The 15,150-nt window shown below is 55.7% G+C and overlaps 7 protein-coding genes across 7 annotated transcripts; 3 read left to right on the top strand and 4 right to left on the bottom strand.

Annotated features, from left to right (window-relative positions):
• Nucleotides 1–163: 163 nt before the first annotated feature.
• On the bottom strand, nucleotides 164–4,226 carry PHYSODRAFT_360938 (hypothetical protein; the record flags this gene model as incomplete). Its single annotated transcript, XM_009531190.1, has 2 exons — nucleotides 164–3,221; nucleotides 3,642–4,226. The coding sequence occupies 2 exons, from the start codon at nucleotides 4,224–4,226 to the stop codon at nucleotides 204–206; spliced, it is 3,603 nt and encodes a 1,200-aa protein (XP_009529485.1). The 3' UTR covers nucleotides 164–203.
• A 2,585-nt stretch (nucleotides 4,227–6,811) lies between these two features.
• PHYSODRAFT_286369 (hypothetical protein) lies at nucleotides 6,812–7,273 on the bottom strand (the record flags this gene model as incomplete). Its single annotated transcript, XM_009531189.1, has 1 exon — nucleotides 6,812–7,273. The coding sequence occupies one exon, from the start codon at nucleotides 7,271–7,273 to the stop codon at nucleotides 6,812–6,814; it is 462 nt and encodes a 153-aa protein (XP_009529484.1).
• A 550-nt stretch (nucleotides 7,274–7,823) lies between these two features.
• PHYSODRAFT_510247 (hypothetical protein) lies at nucleotides 7,824–8,648 on the top strand (the record flags this gene model as incomplete). Its single annotated transcript, XM_009531188.1, has 1 exon — nucleotides 7,824–8,648. One exon carries the CDS (start codon nucleotides 7,824–7,826, stop codon nucleotides 8,646–8,648), a length of 825 nt encoding a protein of 274 aa, XP_009529483.1.
• A 270-nt stretch (nucleotides 8,649–8,918) lies between these two features.
• Nucleotides 8,919–10,198, top strand: PHYSODRAFT_262149 (hypothetical protein; the record flags this gene model as incomplete). Its single annotated transcript, XM_009531187.1, has 4 exons — nucleotides 8,919–9,035; nucleotides 9,115–9,366; nucleotides 9,446–9,704; nucleotides 9,786–10,198. The coding sequence occupies 4 exons, from the start codon at nucleotides 8,919–8,921 to the stop codon at nucleotides 10,196–10,198; spliced, it is 1,041 nt and encodes a 346-aa protein (XP_009529482.1).
• A 206-nt stretch (nucleotides 10,199–10,404) lies between these two features.
• PHYSODRAFT_509295 (hypothetical protein) lies at nucleotides 10,405–11,504 on the bottom strand (the record flags this gene model as incomplete). The annotated part of the gene is made up of 2 exons (XM_009531186.1): nucleotides 10,405–10,672; nucleotides 10,744–11,504. The coding sequence occupies 2 exons, from the start codon at nucleotides 11,502–11,504 to the stop codon at nucleotides 10,405–10,407; spliced, it is 1,029 nt and encodes a 342-aa protein (XP_009529481.1).
• A 262-nt stretch (nucleotides 11,505–11,766) lies between these two features.
• On the bottom strand, nucleotides 11,767–13,317 carry PHYSODRAFT_508739 (hypothetical protein; the record flags this gene model as incomplete). The annotated part of the gene is made up of 1 exon (XM_009531185.1): nucleotides 11,767–13,317. The coding sequence occupies one exon, from the start codon at nucleotides 13,315–13,317 to the stop codon at nucleotides 11,767–11,769; it is 1,551 nt and encodes a 516-aa protein (XP_009529480.1).
• Nucleotides 13,318–13,701: 384 nt separating this feature from the next.
• Nucleotides 13,702–14,907, top strand: PHYSODRAFT_509038 (hypothetical protein; the record flags this gene model as incomplete). The annotated part of the gene is made up of 1 exon (XM_009531184.1): nucleotides 13,702–14,907. The coding sequence occupies one exon, from the start codon at nucleotides 13,702–13,704 to the stop codon at nucleotides 14,905–14,907; it is 1,206 nt and encodes a 401-aa protein (XP_009529479.1).
• Nucleotides 14,908–15,150: the final 243 nt, after the last annotated feature.

Below are 15,150 nucleotides of genomic sequence, written 5' to 3'. Positions count from 1 at the left end.
ATCCCACTACGAAGCTGAACGGCAGTCTCGAGTGGAGGCGTACGGGGTGGGGTCCTCGCGGCTGTAATGTCCTGTGAGGTCCTCCTGACCAAACTGCATCCTCGTCTGCAGACGTGACGGTCTCGAGCTGTAGATCGCCCGTCACTTTGCTGTCCGTGCGGCCCAAAACTTGATTATTTAACACCAACGACGAAAGACGAGGACTACAGAGTCCGCGCCGTCATAGACAAGGACGTGCGCGGGCGCTGGAACATAAGAAGGAGCGGCTTGGGACCCTTCTGCAACAGCTTCATCGCTGCGCCGAAGCCCATCTTGCTGATGTTGTTGTTGTTGATACTCAGCAGGACATCGCCAATCTCCACTCGGTTCTTCTGCGATTCGCGCGTCACAGCACCCTCGCTCTTCACGTTGATCACGCGCGGGTAGTAGCTTGTGCTCTCCTGCTTGACGACGATGCCCAACGGACCGTCCTCCTCTTTCCACGTGATGTAGTACAGTGAGTGGTCGTTCTTCGGGTTCATGCTCACACGAGATGGCCGCGTCAGGCGTGACATCCCCATCGAGTTCGAATCGTCCTGAGGGTTCGACAGCGTCGAGCTGCTCAGTGGGTTCGTTTGATCAAGCTGCTGGTGCGGATCTTCCACGAGGTCAGTGTGGCGGAAGCGCAGCACTGCTGGCCGAGGGCCGCTCTCCAGGATGTCGATCACCTTCTGGAAGCGCACACCCTGCGTTGAAAACTCGTTGATGAAGACCAGGTGGTCACCAGCACGGACGTTGAACATGCCAGGCAATAGCTGGTTGCCTTGCGACTGGAGGACGCAGGGGTATCCAGTGCTTGGGTCGGGGCGGAATCCAAGACCAAGCGGTACACCCTCCTTCCACAACACTTCGTAATCCTCTTCGCCCAGGAGTTCAAGCGATCCTGACCGCAGACGGAAGGATTCTGTCGGATTGCGGAGGAAGTGGAGACGCACAGGTTTCTGCACTTCTTGCAGCAAGGTCAGAATACGGCGGATATCGCCCTTCTTCACCTTCACCTTGCCCACAGCGAGAAGAACGTCTCCACGAGAAACTTCGAAAATGTCGGCACAGTTGCTCAAACTTTCATGCACACGACGGACAATGGGCATGCCAGAAACAGGGTCACTCTCGAAGTACAGACCAAGCAGACCGCATTCCCACACGATTTCGTACTCGTTCTGGATCTGCTTGGGCGGTTCGTACTCCTCGATCAGCTTCTTTCGGGAAATACGAGAGCTGCTGCGGATGCTGATGCTTCCGTCGTCGCCCATGTACTCACTGGAGCTCTGGTCGCTTGTAACTGAGCTCTGGAACGAGATTGTTGTGTTCTTCCGGTCCTTCATCGAGATTGACTCAGATAGTGAAATCGAGCTTGCAGTGGTGCTGCGTTCATCTAATGAACCCACGTAAGATACGTCGTGCTCGAAGCTCAGCGTATTGGCAGAATACTCGCGACGAACAAGCCACCCACGCACGAACGACTGGATAATCGTAGCTGCACGAACACGCTTGACCTGTTTTCTTGCCAAGAAGCCGCGAGTAGTCCTTTGTAAAGTAAGAGCTGCGCGTTCACGACGAATGATGCGCTGATACCGGTTCCAGCATGACCAAGAGCGCCAAATAGCTTGGATTCGGATGCTGGATCGACGCTTGCGCTGATAACGAGTGCGGACAGAGTAACCCAGGCAATAGCGCTGCAACGTGATCACTGACTTGTACAGAGCCTTGGACCGACTGGCTTCCAGAGCTTGATGAGCTTCAAGGACGCAAAAGACCTTCGTCTTACCCACCTGGAAAGGAGGATGTTTCGAATCCGTGTTGACGTCGAGCAGTATCCCCAGCTTCTCCACCATTTGTGCTGCCACTTCTTTCTCTGCCTGCCCCTGTGCATTTGGTACCTGCGACAGGATGCAGCTGTACGTTTTGATAAATACGTCGTGAGGAAAACGCACAGGGTATCCACTGCGAGAAATCTTGACAGCTTCCAGCACACCGCTACAGCGTAGTTGCTCTAGGAGACGCCTTCGATCGAACTGCGACGAGCTTGCCTGGTCATTAGGCTTGATGCAACGAATGAAGTGAGGCTCCGTCGCGTTCAGCACATCCAGCAGCGAGCTCAGCTGACTCTTGAATTGCGCTACAACAGTAGAAGACATGATACCCCCTCCAGAGCGGCGGCGAGTAGTAGAATCGCTGCTGCGCGACTCGGTCCGACCACTTCTCGGGCTATTACCTCCACCGTTCACACTGTTTTCGAAGCAAGCACGAACGAAGGAGAACTTTGACGTGCGAAGCAAGTCCACCGCCTCAGTGTGCATGTGATCCTTGTTCTTATCGCAAAAACCGTCGGTCATGTAGCACACGTCGCCGGCATAGTGGTGAATGACGAACTGACCCTTCGCGCGCTGAAGCTTGCTCACCGAGAAGCTCTCGTGCTTCCCTGCAAGCAGCTCGTAGTACTTGTTAGCCAGTTTTTCATCGTTACCACGGGGAATTAGACACTGTTCATCCAGCAACGAGAAGATGCCCATGTGTCGCTTTTCCACAAGCGCCACGCACACATCATTATTCGGGTAGTCCACAAACTTCCAGGGGATCTCCTCCGCCACGTACTGGTCCTGCTCCATGCGGAAAACGAACCGACCAAACAACTGCTGCAGCTTCTCGTTGGCGTAGTTGATGCACAACTGCTCTAGACGATTTTGCTCGAAAATCTCGAAACCGAAGATATCAACCACACCAATAAACTGGCTGCCGCCGGCTTCTTCCTTGTACTCGATACTGCGGTTGATTCGGTCCACAAGCCAGTTAAATAGGTTTGAGTAGAGAGTCTTGACTACCGAGTCCCGCGTCGAGAGCGCTTGAGCGACGGGCAGCCTCGTCGTAATGAACTCGGCGCCAGCCTTAATCTGCTTCGTGCACAACGTGCTGCGTAGCACATCCACCTCCACGCCAAGGAGCGAACAAATAGCTCGAATGTTGTCACCACATTCATCCATATCCACGACAGAGGCATCATCCTTTCCACCGTTGCGGGTGGCAGTCGTAAAGCTGATGTTGCCCAAATGCAGCACGGCCGAAACAATCTTCATCACATTGAGCTGTTCATCGGAGCTCATGCCAATACTCGACATGGCTCGTCGCGTCACTCGATACGACTCGGCGTCGTCCACGCCGTCCAGGCGTTCGTAGCACTCGGACTGGTTTAAATACGCGTAGTCGTGGATGTCCAGCAGTGCCAGTTCCTCGCGCTCCGATGGAGAGCTTCCGCCGCACATTTCGTAGAACACATGGTAGTTTCGTTCTCCCTTGCCCTGTGAAACGAGACGCACACGCTCCAGCAGATACGTGGAGATCGAGGCACCCAGCATTTCACCTGAGGACGTGAACCCGAGCTTAATGAACTTACCGAATCGACTGGAGTTGTTGTTCCGCGTGGTCCTGGCGTTACCGAAGGCCTCCAGAATCGGGTTGGACTCGAGCACTCGGTCATGAATCGTCGTTTGGTCGCAGTTGCTCGCCCGAATCGGGCGGCGCGTACGCTTGGTCGACACGTAGGCCAGGTAGTTCATGATGAGCTTGGTGGTCTCCGTCTTGCCGGCGCCGCTCTCGCCGCTCACCAGAATGGTCTGGTCCGTCTTCTTGTCGCTCGATCGCGGCACCAGCATGGTCCGGAAGGCCTGGTCCGCGACGGAGTACACGTGCGGGGCCAGCGTGCTCTTGTCGGCCTCGGCGTTGCCGCCCAGGTTGTAGTACTGGTCCTTGGTGTCGTCCGAGTACATGCCGAGTCTTCTGAACGGGTTCATGGCCACCAAGATCTGGCCCGTGCTCGTGTAAATCTCTCCGTGGAAGAAGCGGCGTCTCAGCACCTGCAGAATCGCTGGCTCATGGAGATGCACGAGCTTGGTCAGGTCCTGCACGGTGTGGTAGTGCTCCCCCTGGCTGCGCGGCAGCACCAGGTCCGCCGAGATGGATACATTCCTGCGCACCGAGTTGCGGCGCGAGTTGCGGCGCTTGCGCGGCGTCTGGAAGTCCTGCGCGTCCGGCACGACGTCGTCGCCCTCGGGCGTGACCAGGTGCTCGTCGTCGGTCTCGGGCTCCAGCGCGCACTCCACGAGGCCCGAGGAGGCGTCCGCGGGCGCGGCGACGACCGCCTCGTGCCACAGTTCGCGGTCGAAGACCCACACGGGGGCGCCGACCTCCATGGCTGCTGCTGCTGCTGTTCTTGGACGGGGCCTTCCCTCTCTGCTCGCTGCGGCGGGGGCGGCGTCAGGAGACGGCGTTGGCGCGCTTGGGGGCCCGGCGCGAGAGGGTTCAGAGCCTAACCTGTCGTTGTCCGGGAGTCAACGCGCGCGCAGAGGCTCGTTCTTACGTGCCAGCGCGGGGCGGGGGGCAGCAAGCAGGCAGGGCTCAGCGCGCGGCCGTAGTGGCGATTTGACCCGGGGCGGTTAGCCAGCGGGAACGGATAGGCCCTGCAGAGTGTATGTCGTGTGCAACACAACCACACGGTCCGTGAGAAAAACCCATCTGGCACCTACCCCTATATCGTTTTCGACGAATGAAAAGACGTCTGGGGCTTAAAACCTTGCCCCGCGTGCGTAGGTACGGCATCAGACGACGAGGAAGATGAAGCCTGGTCTGCGGGATCCGCTCGCGATGGCTCCGCTCATGGCGAGCTGCCAGCAGCGGCGCTCGGCGCTGCGATGCCATTAAAATAGCCGGCGCCAGATGCGTTCGCGCTGATGCTGCGGGGGAATGCAGGCGGCGAGTACACGCTATGAGTTTCCGCCCGGCAGCCTGCTGTGTTAGGACATGCTGCTGGGGCGCCCAGGCCTGGATTCTCGCCCCTGCTCCGTACCGATGCCGTCGCTCGTCTGCACCGAGATACAATAACTCGCTCGCTTGGTCGAGCCTGTCGCCAAGTGATGCAAACACATCGGGGCCCTGGCTTCCGAAGGCTCTGCAGCGCGAAGCCATCGGCGAGCGGGATTAATCGCTTTGGCTCGCATTCTGGTCTTGATGCATGGAGATCACATGCTTGCTTGCCGCTCTTCCAGCGTGCCGCTGATCACGCCACATGCCGAGCCGCGCCTTTTTCGATGGGGCGCACGCTGGTGCCATGTGTCCCAGGGACACACGCAGCCGGCGTCGCGCGAGCTGAAAATTGCCGGCGACGGGTGTTGGTGGCGAGGGCCAGCGGCAGTTCAGGAGGAGCAGCATTAGCTGCGGCTAGCCAACGTGGGGCTGTCGTCGGCGTGCCGCGCTTGCTCGATACGGCGACCGTCAGATACAGTAAGAAGGCCGCGCGCCATATAGGACTCACGCTCAATGAGCGTCGTCGCGTTGAAGCGCTTCGAATTTTATTGTCGATTCAGTGAGATGGCTACATTCTATGAATTGTCATGCCACAGTAGACCTGGAGTCTCCAGTGGAGAGGATGAGGAAGTGCCTTTTTGCACGGAGTGAATTTGAAGCATGCCAAAGCCCACGTGTAGGAGCACACTATATATTGCTAGCACCATATACAGGTACTGTTCTACCTGTCGTAACCAAGCCTACCTAACTTAGCTGGTCTTTTTCTTGGGAAGCTCAGCGACCAAAGTCTTTGAGTTCAAGCCCGACGAGCGCTTTCTTCCGGTTCGAGGGTTCCGTCAGGCCCAGCGCCACCTTTGCGTAATCTTCACCTCTTCCACTGTGTGCCAGAATCGCCGTTCTTGCTACTATCTCCGCATGGGTGGCTTCCCTGCTAACCATCTCCGCAGGGAGTGGGTTACCGGCTTTAACCTTGATCATTGCGAACTTGTCGAAGTCGTTCACGTATCGCTCGTAAATCCGGAACTTGTCCGTTTTTTCGATCTGCTTCAGGCCATCCATCGTGGTAACATGTTGAAATCCGAGCTCCTTCCAGACTTGGAATGTCGTCTTACCACTTGTTCACAGGTCGAAGACCTGTGCTTGGCCCCGGCAAAAAACTTGTAACTTTCCAAAACCGGGTTTACCAAACCGGGTCTCTCTTTCTTAATTGTAATGTTTAAGCTAATATCTGCCGGAATCGGGTACCCGTCGATAAATGCTAAGATTTATGCACATTATTTACCAAAGGTTGATACTAATCGTTCATTCTTTACCAAAACCTGCGCTCAAACACTTACGGACGCTCCAGTACACTATGAGAGCGTCATGGCCTCGCTGAAGGCGTATCAATTTGCGCCATAATCGACCAAGCTTAGCTGAAGATGACCAACATGACTTGTCTAGCTGCAGGCTGCATTTTTTACATGTCAATTTGCTCAATACTCAATCACTTAGCCGAAGATGCCCAACCTCGTGTCTCTCGCCAAACCAACCAGCTCAACTCGACAGTGACACGAGCATCGTTCGTTTGAATTAGGCTTTCTTTACCTGTGTTGAAGCGCCCACTTCCAAGGACTTGGCACATTAACGTATTTCTCATTCCGCAATTTACCCTCAAGTTAAATGGTCAAGATCAGCGCACCATGCATCTCTCCTTCGTTCCGCTAGCTCTCTCGTCTTATCGTTAGCACACAACATAGTACTAAATGAGCACAGTATACCTTACCTGCAAACTGAATGAAATAGTTCTCTCGTTGCTGGCGTCAACGCAGCCATTGGACGCTGACCAAAGTGTTATTCCCGGGCAGATGCTGCGGCTGCGAAGCAGCCGCAGCATCTGCCCACGTTAGTATCAACTAGAGAGTTCGGCTGGTAGTGCTCTTTTAAAATCCTTAAAAGGATTAAAAACAACACAACTTGGGGATTTACTCAATTGTTATCCGTTATCATCGTCCATGAAACTATTCGCCGACCTGTGTACCCTCCCGGAGCAACGCTCCGGGTTGCTTATAAGCCACTTGCTAAGCTTGTAACCCTCAAGAGTTTTGGCAAAGTATTCATAGTACTTGTAGTTCTTGTGCGCCTTCAGGGCTGCTCCTTCCAGCCCGTTGAGCTTCAGCTTCGCCTTGACATAGTCGTTCTTCTTCCCCCTTTCCAGCCACAACCTTACTTTTGTATGCATGAGGATATTTGAAAACACACCTTCAGCCCTCTCATCAGAGTCTGTTGCGTCGGCGTTGTTGTCTGTCTGCAGCAAACGGTTCTGAATAGCACCGCTGCGGTCTTCGGCAATCGAGTTGGGCAACGTTGTGATCTTGGTATTCATTCTCTCGGAGGCTTCCGAGGTGGCAGCTATAAGGATGAGTGCCACCACCAGTAGAACTTGCTGAAGTCGCATGACTGTACTTGGAGTCCTCGAGAAAGTTGTTAAGTGACCGTGCCCCACGGCTAGCGAACGGCTAGCACTTCACTGACGATACTGTGCGTGAGCCATCCCCAGCCACGTGCTAGCGAGGACTAACAAATAACGGGGCGCGCCTCCGTGTAGGCTGAGTTGAAAAGGGTATTCACTGTGTATTCATATACTCGGGATGGTGTAGTTACAGGTTTGGGGTCCTACATGTATTATTTACAGGTTTATAGTTCCAGGAGTAAACCTCCGGCCAATACCGGTTGTTAGACCATCAAAGGTTCTAGAGACTCCGCAGTGCACGCCTCTCGCGAGTTGAGCGCCAGGCGAATCACCGTTGACAGCCTAGCAACCGCATTTGAGTCGAAAGGGAAAGATACGCTTTGTTTAAGGCAAAGTTGAAGTGCGTAAGTTGCGCTGTAGAAGCGTTCACAAAAGCAACATAACCGTCCAGAACACACTGTGCCATATAAGTGGTACACACGTGTACTGTACTCGGCTCGGTCCCACCACCGCACACTTTTGACAACCTGCATCGATGGCTGGAGCTGCCGACACTGCTGGGCCCGCGGACGCGGCCCCGGAGCAGTCGCCTGCCCAGTACCTCACGCGCTTCTGGCGCTCCAATGCGTCGGCCTTCATGCGCTGGTTCCTGGCGTTGCCCTACGCCGGCCAGGTGTCGCTGCTGCGCAACGCGTCGCCCGACATCCCCGTGTCCTACGACCCCAAGGAGACGCGCCCGCAGGCCGCGCAGCTGCTCACGCCCGAGCTGACGCTCAAGGCTCTGCTGGAGGAAAACGGCAAGGTGCTGTTGCGTCTGATGAACGCGCGTGCCACCAAGGCGGATCAGTGCAGCCGCCACGACCTGCTGTACCTGGCCTCGCTGCGCGCCAATGGCACCATGCCCACGTTCTCGGGGGAGACGTTCAAGCACGTGTCGCTGGCCTTCATCGACCTGGCGGACCCGGGACACAACGTGCAATCGCTGCTGCCCTCGGCGTCGCCCGAGATCCTCGAGGAGAAGAAGAACCTGATCAAGCAGGGCAAGCTCATGGAGGCCGACGTGTGGCTCACGCTGCAGATGCGGCAGCAGGTCATCCTCACGCTGCTGACCAACGTGGCGCACACGTTCGAGACCATGTTCCTGAAGCAGGTCATGGTGGGCGAGGTCACGGCGGCGGAGGTCGGATGCCGGTACTGCGGCTCGTCCAAGCGCAAGGAAGAAGGCGCGGACGGAGCCACCAACCTGCTGCGCTGTGCGTGCGAGGCGGCGTTCTACTGCTGCAAAGAGCACCAGGTCGAGGACTGGACCAACCATAAGACTAGCTGCAAGACCATTCGAAAGGAGAAGCAAGAGAGTTAGGCGTTAGGAGTTAGCCACGGCAACACCTCTTGATTCAACGTACCATCCAAGGGTTGAGCCGTGTTGCAAGTCTTAGTAGCTGCCCCCGTAGTCGAGACACAATGCTCCCAAGACTTTGCACTCCACAGTCATCGACGCTGGTGTCGTGAATGCTTACCCTATTGGCAATCGCGGGTAGAGACCGAACGAAACACTCTGAACCACCAGACTCCGACGCCGTCGTCGCGCGTGCGGTTATCAGCCATTTCTCAAGTCGACCCTCCGTCCGCGATGCTCGAAATCCCCGTGATCGACCTCAAGCACTACAAGGCCACGGGCGACAGGGCCGAGTGCGAGAAGGCTGCCGAGTCGCTGCACAAGTTCGGCGTGCTCTGCGTCCGCGACGAGGTGGCAAGCAAAGCGCTGCAGTAGTTCCTGCCTGCCGAAAAGCTGCAGCGGCTTACTTATTCGTTTTGTGTACATGTAGCGAGCCGCCGACAGCGACAATGACACCTTCCTGGACATGATGGAGCGCTACTTCGAGTCGACGGACTTTGTGGAGGACGCGCGTCCGGAGTATCACTACCAGGTGGGCGTCACGCCCGAGCGCAAGGAGCGGGCTCGCAATCACTGCGCTCGAGCGGAAAAGCTGGACAAGCGTCACGCGCCGGTGTCTCTGTGTCCTCCCGAAGCGGACAAGAAGAGCCGCTTCTTCTGGCGCGTCGGCGAACGTCCGGAGGTACGTGAAAAGGATCTTCTGAATAAAAGCGATTCTTAGCTGGAGAGAGCTGACGAAATGGTTTGGTGCTTCACTTTAGAACACTCAATTCAAGGAGCTGAACGCTGAGCCCGTGGTTCCCAAGAAGTTCCCGGAGTGGGAAAGTGTCATGAATATGTGGGGCGGCAAGATGCTGGACGCCATCACGGATCTCGTGGAGATTGTCGCCCTTGGACTCGGTCTCGAGAAGAACGCACTGGTGGACCGCATCAAGAACGGCCCGCATCTGCTGGCCCCCACGGGTAGCAACTTCAACGTGTTCAACCAGTTGAACGACGTGCTGGCAGCCTACCACTACGGTAAGATTTCAACTTTACGAAGGATCTATATTGTACCTGTTGGGGGGTATTCACGGTATTTCTTGGAATAATGTTAAACAGACTTGAACTTGCTGACGATCCACGGTAAATCGCGCTTCCCCGGTCTGTACATTTGGCTGCGAGATGGCACGCGCACGGCAGTGAAGATTCCTGACGGCTGCCTGCTGGTCCAAGCCGGCAAGCAAATGGAGTATTTAACGGGTGGATACGTCCAGGCAGGTTTCCATGAAGTTGTCGTGGCGGAATCCACGCTCGAGGCGATCACTCAGCGTAAGAATGCTGGCAAGAGCTTGTGGCGTGTCTCCTCCACGCTCTTCTCGCACACGGCATCCGACAAGACGCTGGAGCCTCTCGGACACTTTGCAACGCCAGAGGCGCTGGAGAAGTATCCGCCGATTCTCGCGGGCAACCAGGTGCTGGCCGAGCTCTCTCAGATTGAGCTTGGCACGGGTTTCACCCTCCACCGTGACTAGTTTGCTAGGTATATAAACCTACTACCGTGATTCGTAAGTAAGTCGTGTTCCTAAAGTGAAAACCTTAACACGTTCATTGTGTGGTTTTCCGTGAAACTACAGGTCGTCTCTAGATCGTTACGATCAGAGCAACACATGAGGCTAATGCTAACCGGAGTAAATGATCTGTCCAGGGGAATACACGGTTCAGCTCAGCTCGGTAGCTCTTACACAACACATTCGCATAGTATTCGTACCGATCCGGGAGGCACAACGCCATTTTCGCTGTCGTGAAGTAGGCAGAGACTGGCAACCTCAAGACGTTTGCCTTGAACCGTACTCAGCAGTTGCTGGCCTCGATATGTGCTCGATGTAGCGCCGTGAGATTTACGCACAGCTGCCACGGCGTTTGTCGAGAAAACTTTTTTGCCGTGCGTATCCATAGTGTGCGCGTGATTCATATCAACCTTCAGGTTCTTCATGCGTTGCACTTCCCTTTAACGTCAAAGCAACAAGTTCAGCATTCGAGTACTTGCAGGTCAAGGTCCACGCAAAAGATCGCTTACGTTTTTCGATGGTTGTCATTCGTTCGCATGACCACGTAGCGTTTCTCCGTCAGTTTCTCTTCGGCCTCGGCAAGCTCTTGTTGCTGCTTCTCCAAGAGCAAAGCGCGCTTCTTCTCCTTGAACTTCTCAAACTTTGCCGTGTTGAGTGCTCGCTGATCCCGCTCCATGCTGTCGGCACGAACGAAAACGTTTTTCGCATCCTCGAAGAGTTTCAATCGGGCCAGGTTCTTCTCGGTGTTCTTCAGCTCCAGAAGCAGCTTCGGGAACTTGACGTGCGGTTCCTGTAACTTGTTTAGATACGTTTCAAGCTGCGCTCGCTCAACTTCGTGGGTCTTCTTCAGTTCCTCCTGGTGGTGTAAAATCTCCCGCTCGCAGGCCTCCGTGCGTGCTGCACACAGGACATCGCTACGCTGCTTGGCCAGTACGATACCACGGCTAAACTGTTGGCCCTCTTTCTCTTGGCGTCGAGTTTCGTACGTCCCCTGCATCTCCACAAACTCGCGCTTCATAATTCGCAGCCTATCACGCAGTACAATGGCCTTGTCGTACTTCTTTGTGTTCATGGCTAAATCACGAAGCAGATCGTCCAGCTCCGCGCGGATCTTCTTGAAGATCGTGCATTGGTCATGCTTGTCGATGATATCGTCCACTGAAAAGCCAAACACGGCGAACACATCCACCAGCGACTTAATGTCCATCGGGTTCTTCTTTGATCCCCCGGGAGCCTTCGGATCCAGCACTGTGAGCTGCTCGGCCTTCATGATGGCGAACTGCAGGTCATCGCGCAACTGTTCAAGCAAGAAACACGCTCAGTTTTACATCCGTACTACCGCAAGTTGCATGTGTATTACCTGTTGTTTTTGATCTTCATCCATGGCAACGTAGTAGGGTAGAACGTAGCTACAACACCTCAAACGGAGAATGGAGTGAAGAATACGAAGGAGACGTCAAATTGAGATCACTAAAAATACGAGCAAGGTCGGTGAAGTTGAAACGGCAACAAGCAGCACAAGCGTTCATCGCTTAGACACTTGGGGCTGTGCGATCACGAATCCGCACAGCTAGTGGGCCTTTCACCGGTAGCACGAACGAGAAGTCGTACGTGATCTTGAATGAGTCCTCCACCGTCTCAATGTCGAAGCGACTGAACAACACAGCCATGACGGTCTTCATCTCCAGCATAGCGAGACGCATGCCGATGCATTTCCGTGGCCCCGTGCTGAAGGTGATGAATTGCGGTGGTGTGATGCTCTTAGGCTCGCCGGTCTTCTCGTCGAACCAACGCTCGGGTCTGTACTCCGCGGCATCGTCCCCCCACACGTTCTTGCGTCTGGCAGCGGCGTACTTGGACACGACCACCACCGTCCCCTTTTCGATGAATGCTCCACTCGTGAGTGTCGTGTCTCTCGTCGTGCACCGATACGTTGAAACGGACCACAGACGCACGCTCTCCTTCACCGCGGCGTCCAAGTACACGAGCTTCTGCGTATCCTCGAGAGTTGGTGCGCTCATTTCTCCAGTCAATAGCCCCGGTAGCACTGATGCGATCTCTTCGCGAATCTTCTGCAGAACTCGAGGGTACCGGTTCATCATGACGATAAGCCACGACAAGCTGAAGGAGGTCGTGTCTTTCCCTGCGATGAAGAAGTTCACAGCCGTGTCTTGAAGCTCACGGGGGTCGGCGTCCACGTCGTCCTTCATGAGCAATGTCAAGAGGTTCTTCTTGCCATCTCCAGGGGTTTTGTCGCCGATGGATCGGACCATAATGCCACGCACCATGTCGTTGACGATCTTCATGTTCTCTCGGAGACGCCGTTCAGCTCCGACGTTGAGGAACCGCGTGAGCTTCCACATCCACATGGGGGTCTGGAATCGGTTCTGCACCGCATGTAGAGCGATATCCAGGGGGTGCATGTCGTCGACGAGGACGTCGCCACCGAGTTGGTTGAGCTCCACGCCGAACCCGATGCGGGTGAACACGTCGCTTGTGAACTTGCCCAGCAGCGACTTCATGCTCACCGTTTGTTCACGATCTGCACATTGTGCGAGGACGTCTCGAAGCTGAAGTGTTTTCTCTCGGATCACGGGCTCCATGACATCTCGAATGCTCTGGGTAGAGAAGAGGTGACTGGCAGCGCGACGCTGCTGCTTCCACTTATCTCCGCTGACGTTGAGTAGCCCGTTGCCCAACACGTCGAACGAGATATCGCCGAGGGTGCCGCCCTTCTCGAACACGTCGAATTGGTCGCGGAAGACGTCGTCCAGGTCGCTGGGCATGGACAGCACGACCCACGGCGGTTGGAACAGCAGCTGGAGGATCCACGGTTTGCCCTCGCTGGCGTCGGTCTGGTCGTTGATCCAGTCGCTCATTCGGTAGCGGTTGAAGAGCAGCACGTCCAAGGTGTTGCCCAGTATCGGCAGCGTCGAGGCGGGACGGAAGAGGTCTTCCATGCCGGGATCCGGCAGCGGGACGGGCATGCTCAGGATCTTCCACGACGCGTAGAGCGCAGTCAATGCTCCGAATGCCAGCAGTACGGACTGCTGGGCCCCGTCGTGACTTGCGCTTGACCACATCGAAGTGCCGGTGAGTTGGTTGGTTGGTTGGCTTGGTTTGAGCTGCTGGGAGAAAATTGGAGAATGACAACTGGAAGTGGAGTGCTGGAGCTGGAGCTGCTGGTGTGGTAGGCCTGCAGGATTCATCCCCAGTGGGTTTCGAGAAGATCAATTGCAATGATGGCCCCAGTTGGGATATGAGGAGTGCGGCCGCGGATTGCACCAGGAAGTCAAGGCCTGCAACCGCAAGTTCGGCATTGTACGTCGCGTTGTGTGTGGCAAATGGACGATCGGATCCACTTCGGGGTGGCACCGATTTGGATCAGCGAGAGGAGCCTCTCAAAGGTCCCACTACGGATTGAGGACTTTTTCTCCAAGCGTCGTCGTCTACGATCTGGACCGAGTATGGGGAACGTGTGGAGCTACTATGCGGGGGACAGCGACGCCTTCGACAAGGCTGCGTGCTTGCCGACGGGGGACGCCTGCTCAGCCTTCTACACGCTCTTCAGACGGAGCGCAGCGAAGGTTGTGCTGCAGCAAGAGGCGTCTGGCCTGACTTCGGCGCGTGAGCAGGTTCTGCTGACGCTGGAGAACTGGGTCAGCGAGGCCGCGGTCTTGTACGACCAACAAGGCGAGTTCCCCGTCACGGTGACTATGCAGGAGGAGCTGACGTTCGACGCAGCCAACGCCAGTCGCCATGCGCCCCAGAAAGAGATCGACAGTGGTGTACCAGCCTCCTTGGAGGAGAATATCCTCAAAGGTTTGTGCTCCAACCCGTTGAGCACGCCCGACAGCATCTTCAAGATCATGGTGCAGCTTGGCAAGCGCCTCCGCGGGGACGAGTTCCTTCGTGTGGTGGGCAAGTACCCACGAGCGGCGCGGATGTTCGCCAGTCAGCAGCTCATCGCTCGCTCCGACGTGGGCAACAGCTTCAAGATGAGCGTGTTGCAAGGGGGTTATGGTCAAGCTGCAGATGTGGTAGGCAAGACAGCGTACGGAGACAGCGTACTGGAGACAAAGCGCAGTCGACTGAAGGAGGCGGCCAAGCTGCTCCAAGCCTCGATGGATACATCTTCCCCCTCCATCACATCGACGCTGTCACTGGGTGCAACGGAGCTGCACAAGTTGTCCTCGTCTCGATCAGCGGACTCGTTCAACCAGGTGATGACGAATGAGCTGCTCGAGCTGCTCGAGACACAGCGATCGATGGAGCGCACTCTGTCTCTCCCCGCTGGGCTCCTCGTCGGAGGTTCTTTGGTGGAGACCGTCCAGAAGCTGGTGACGCTGCACCCGGTACATCGGCAGGCTCTAGTACTCGCTGTCGACTGCGCCGAGGCGTATTGCATCCCCCCTCGACAGTTCTGGTGGACGCTGTTGAGAGTGCTAGCACGAACGGAGCAGTGGGAGACGCTGGTGGCCCTGGCAGGAGCCATTCGACCGCCCATCGGGTACGTGTCCATTATCGAGGTAATGCTCGACGAAGACCAACACAATTTAGCTCGGGTTCTGCTCGAAGCCATCCAAGATCCCAATGAACGCGAGCAAGTCGCCGCATTACTCGCCGAAGACCAAGACGACGACCAGGAACCACGGCAGCTTGACACACTGTAACGCGAATATCTCAAATGTTTTGTATGTTTTGCCTTTGTGAACACACTACTTACAACCGTATTATTAATATCTCTCAGCTATAACTTTGAGCTCGACTTGCAAGAGAGAAGCAGTGAGGAACTCAAAGCATTGAGCGCGTCGCCAAGTCATGTGGCCACGCACTTCAACCAGGACCGTCATATGCTGGCCCGTCTTTCCCACCAAAAGCTTCAACGTCCGAGTTTTATCTTGCTGTTTGTATAC

Source organism: Phytophthora sojae, assembly GCF_000149755.1.
Source record: "Phytophthora sojae unplaced genomic scaffold PHYSOscaffold_5, whole genome shotgun sequence".
Taxonomy (NCBI): domain Eukaryota; phylum Oomycota; class Peronosporomycetes; order Peronosporales; family Peronosporaceae; genus Phytophthora; species Phytophthora sojae.
The sequence above is the reverse complement of the archived record's forward strand: the minus strand, read 5'-3'. Positions and strand labels throughout refer to the sequence as shown.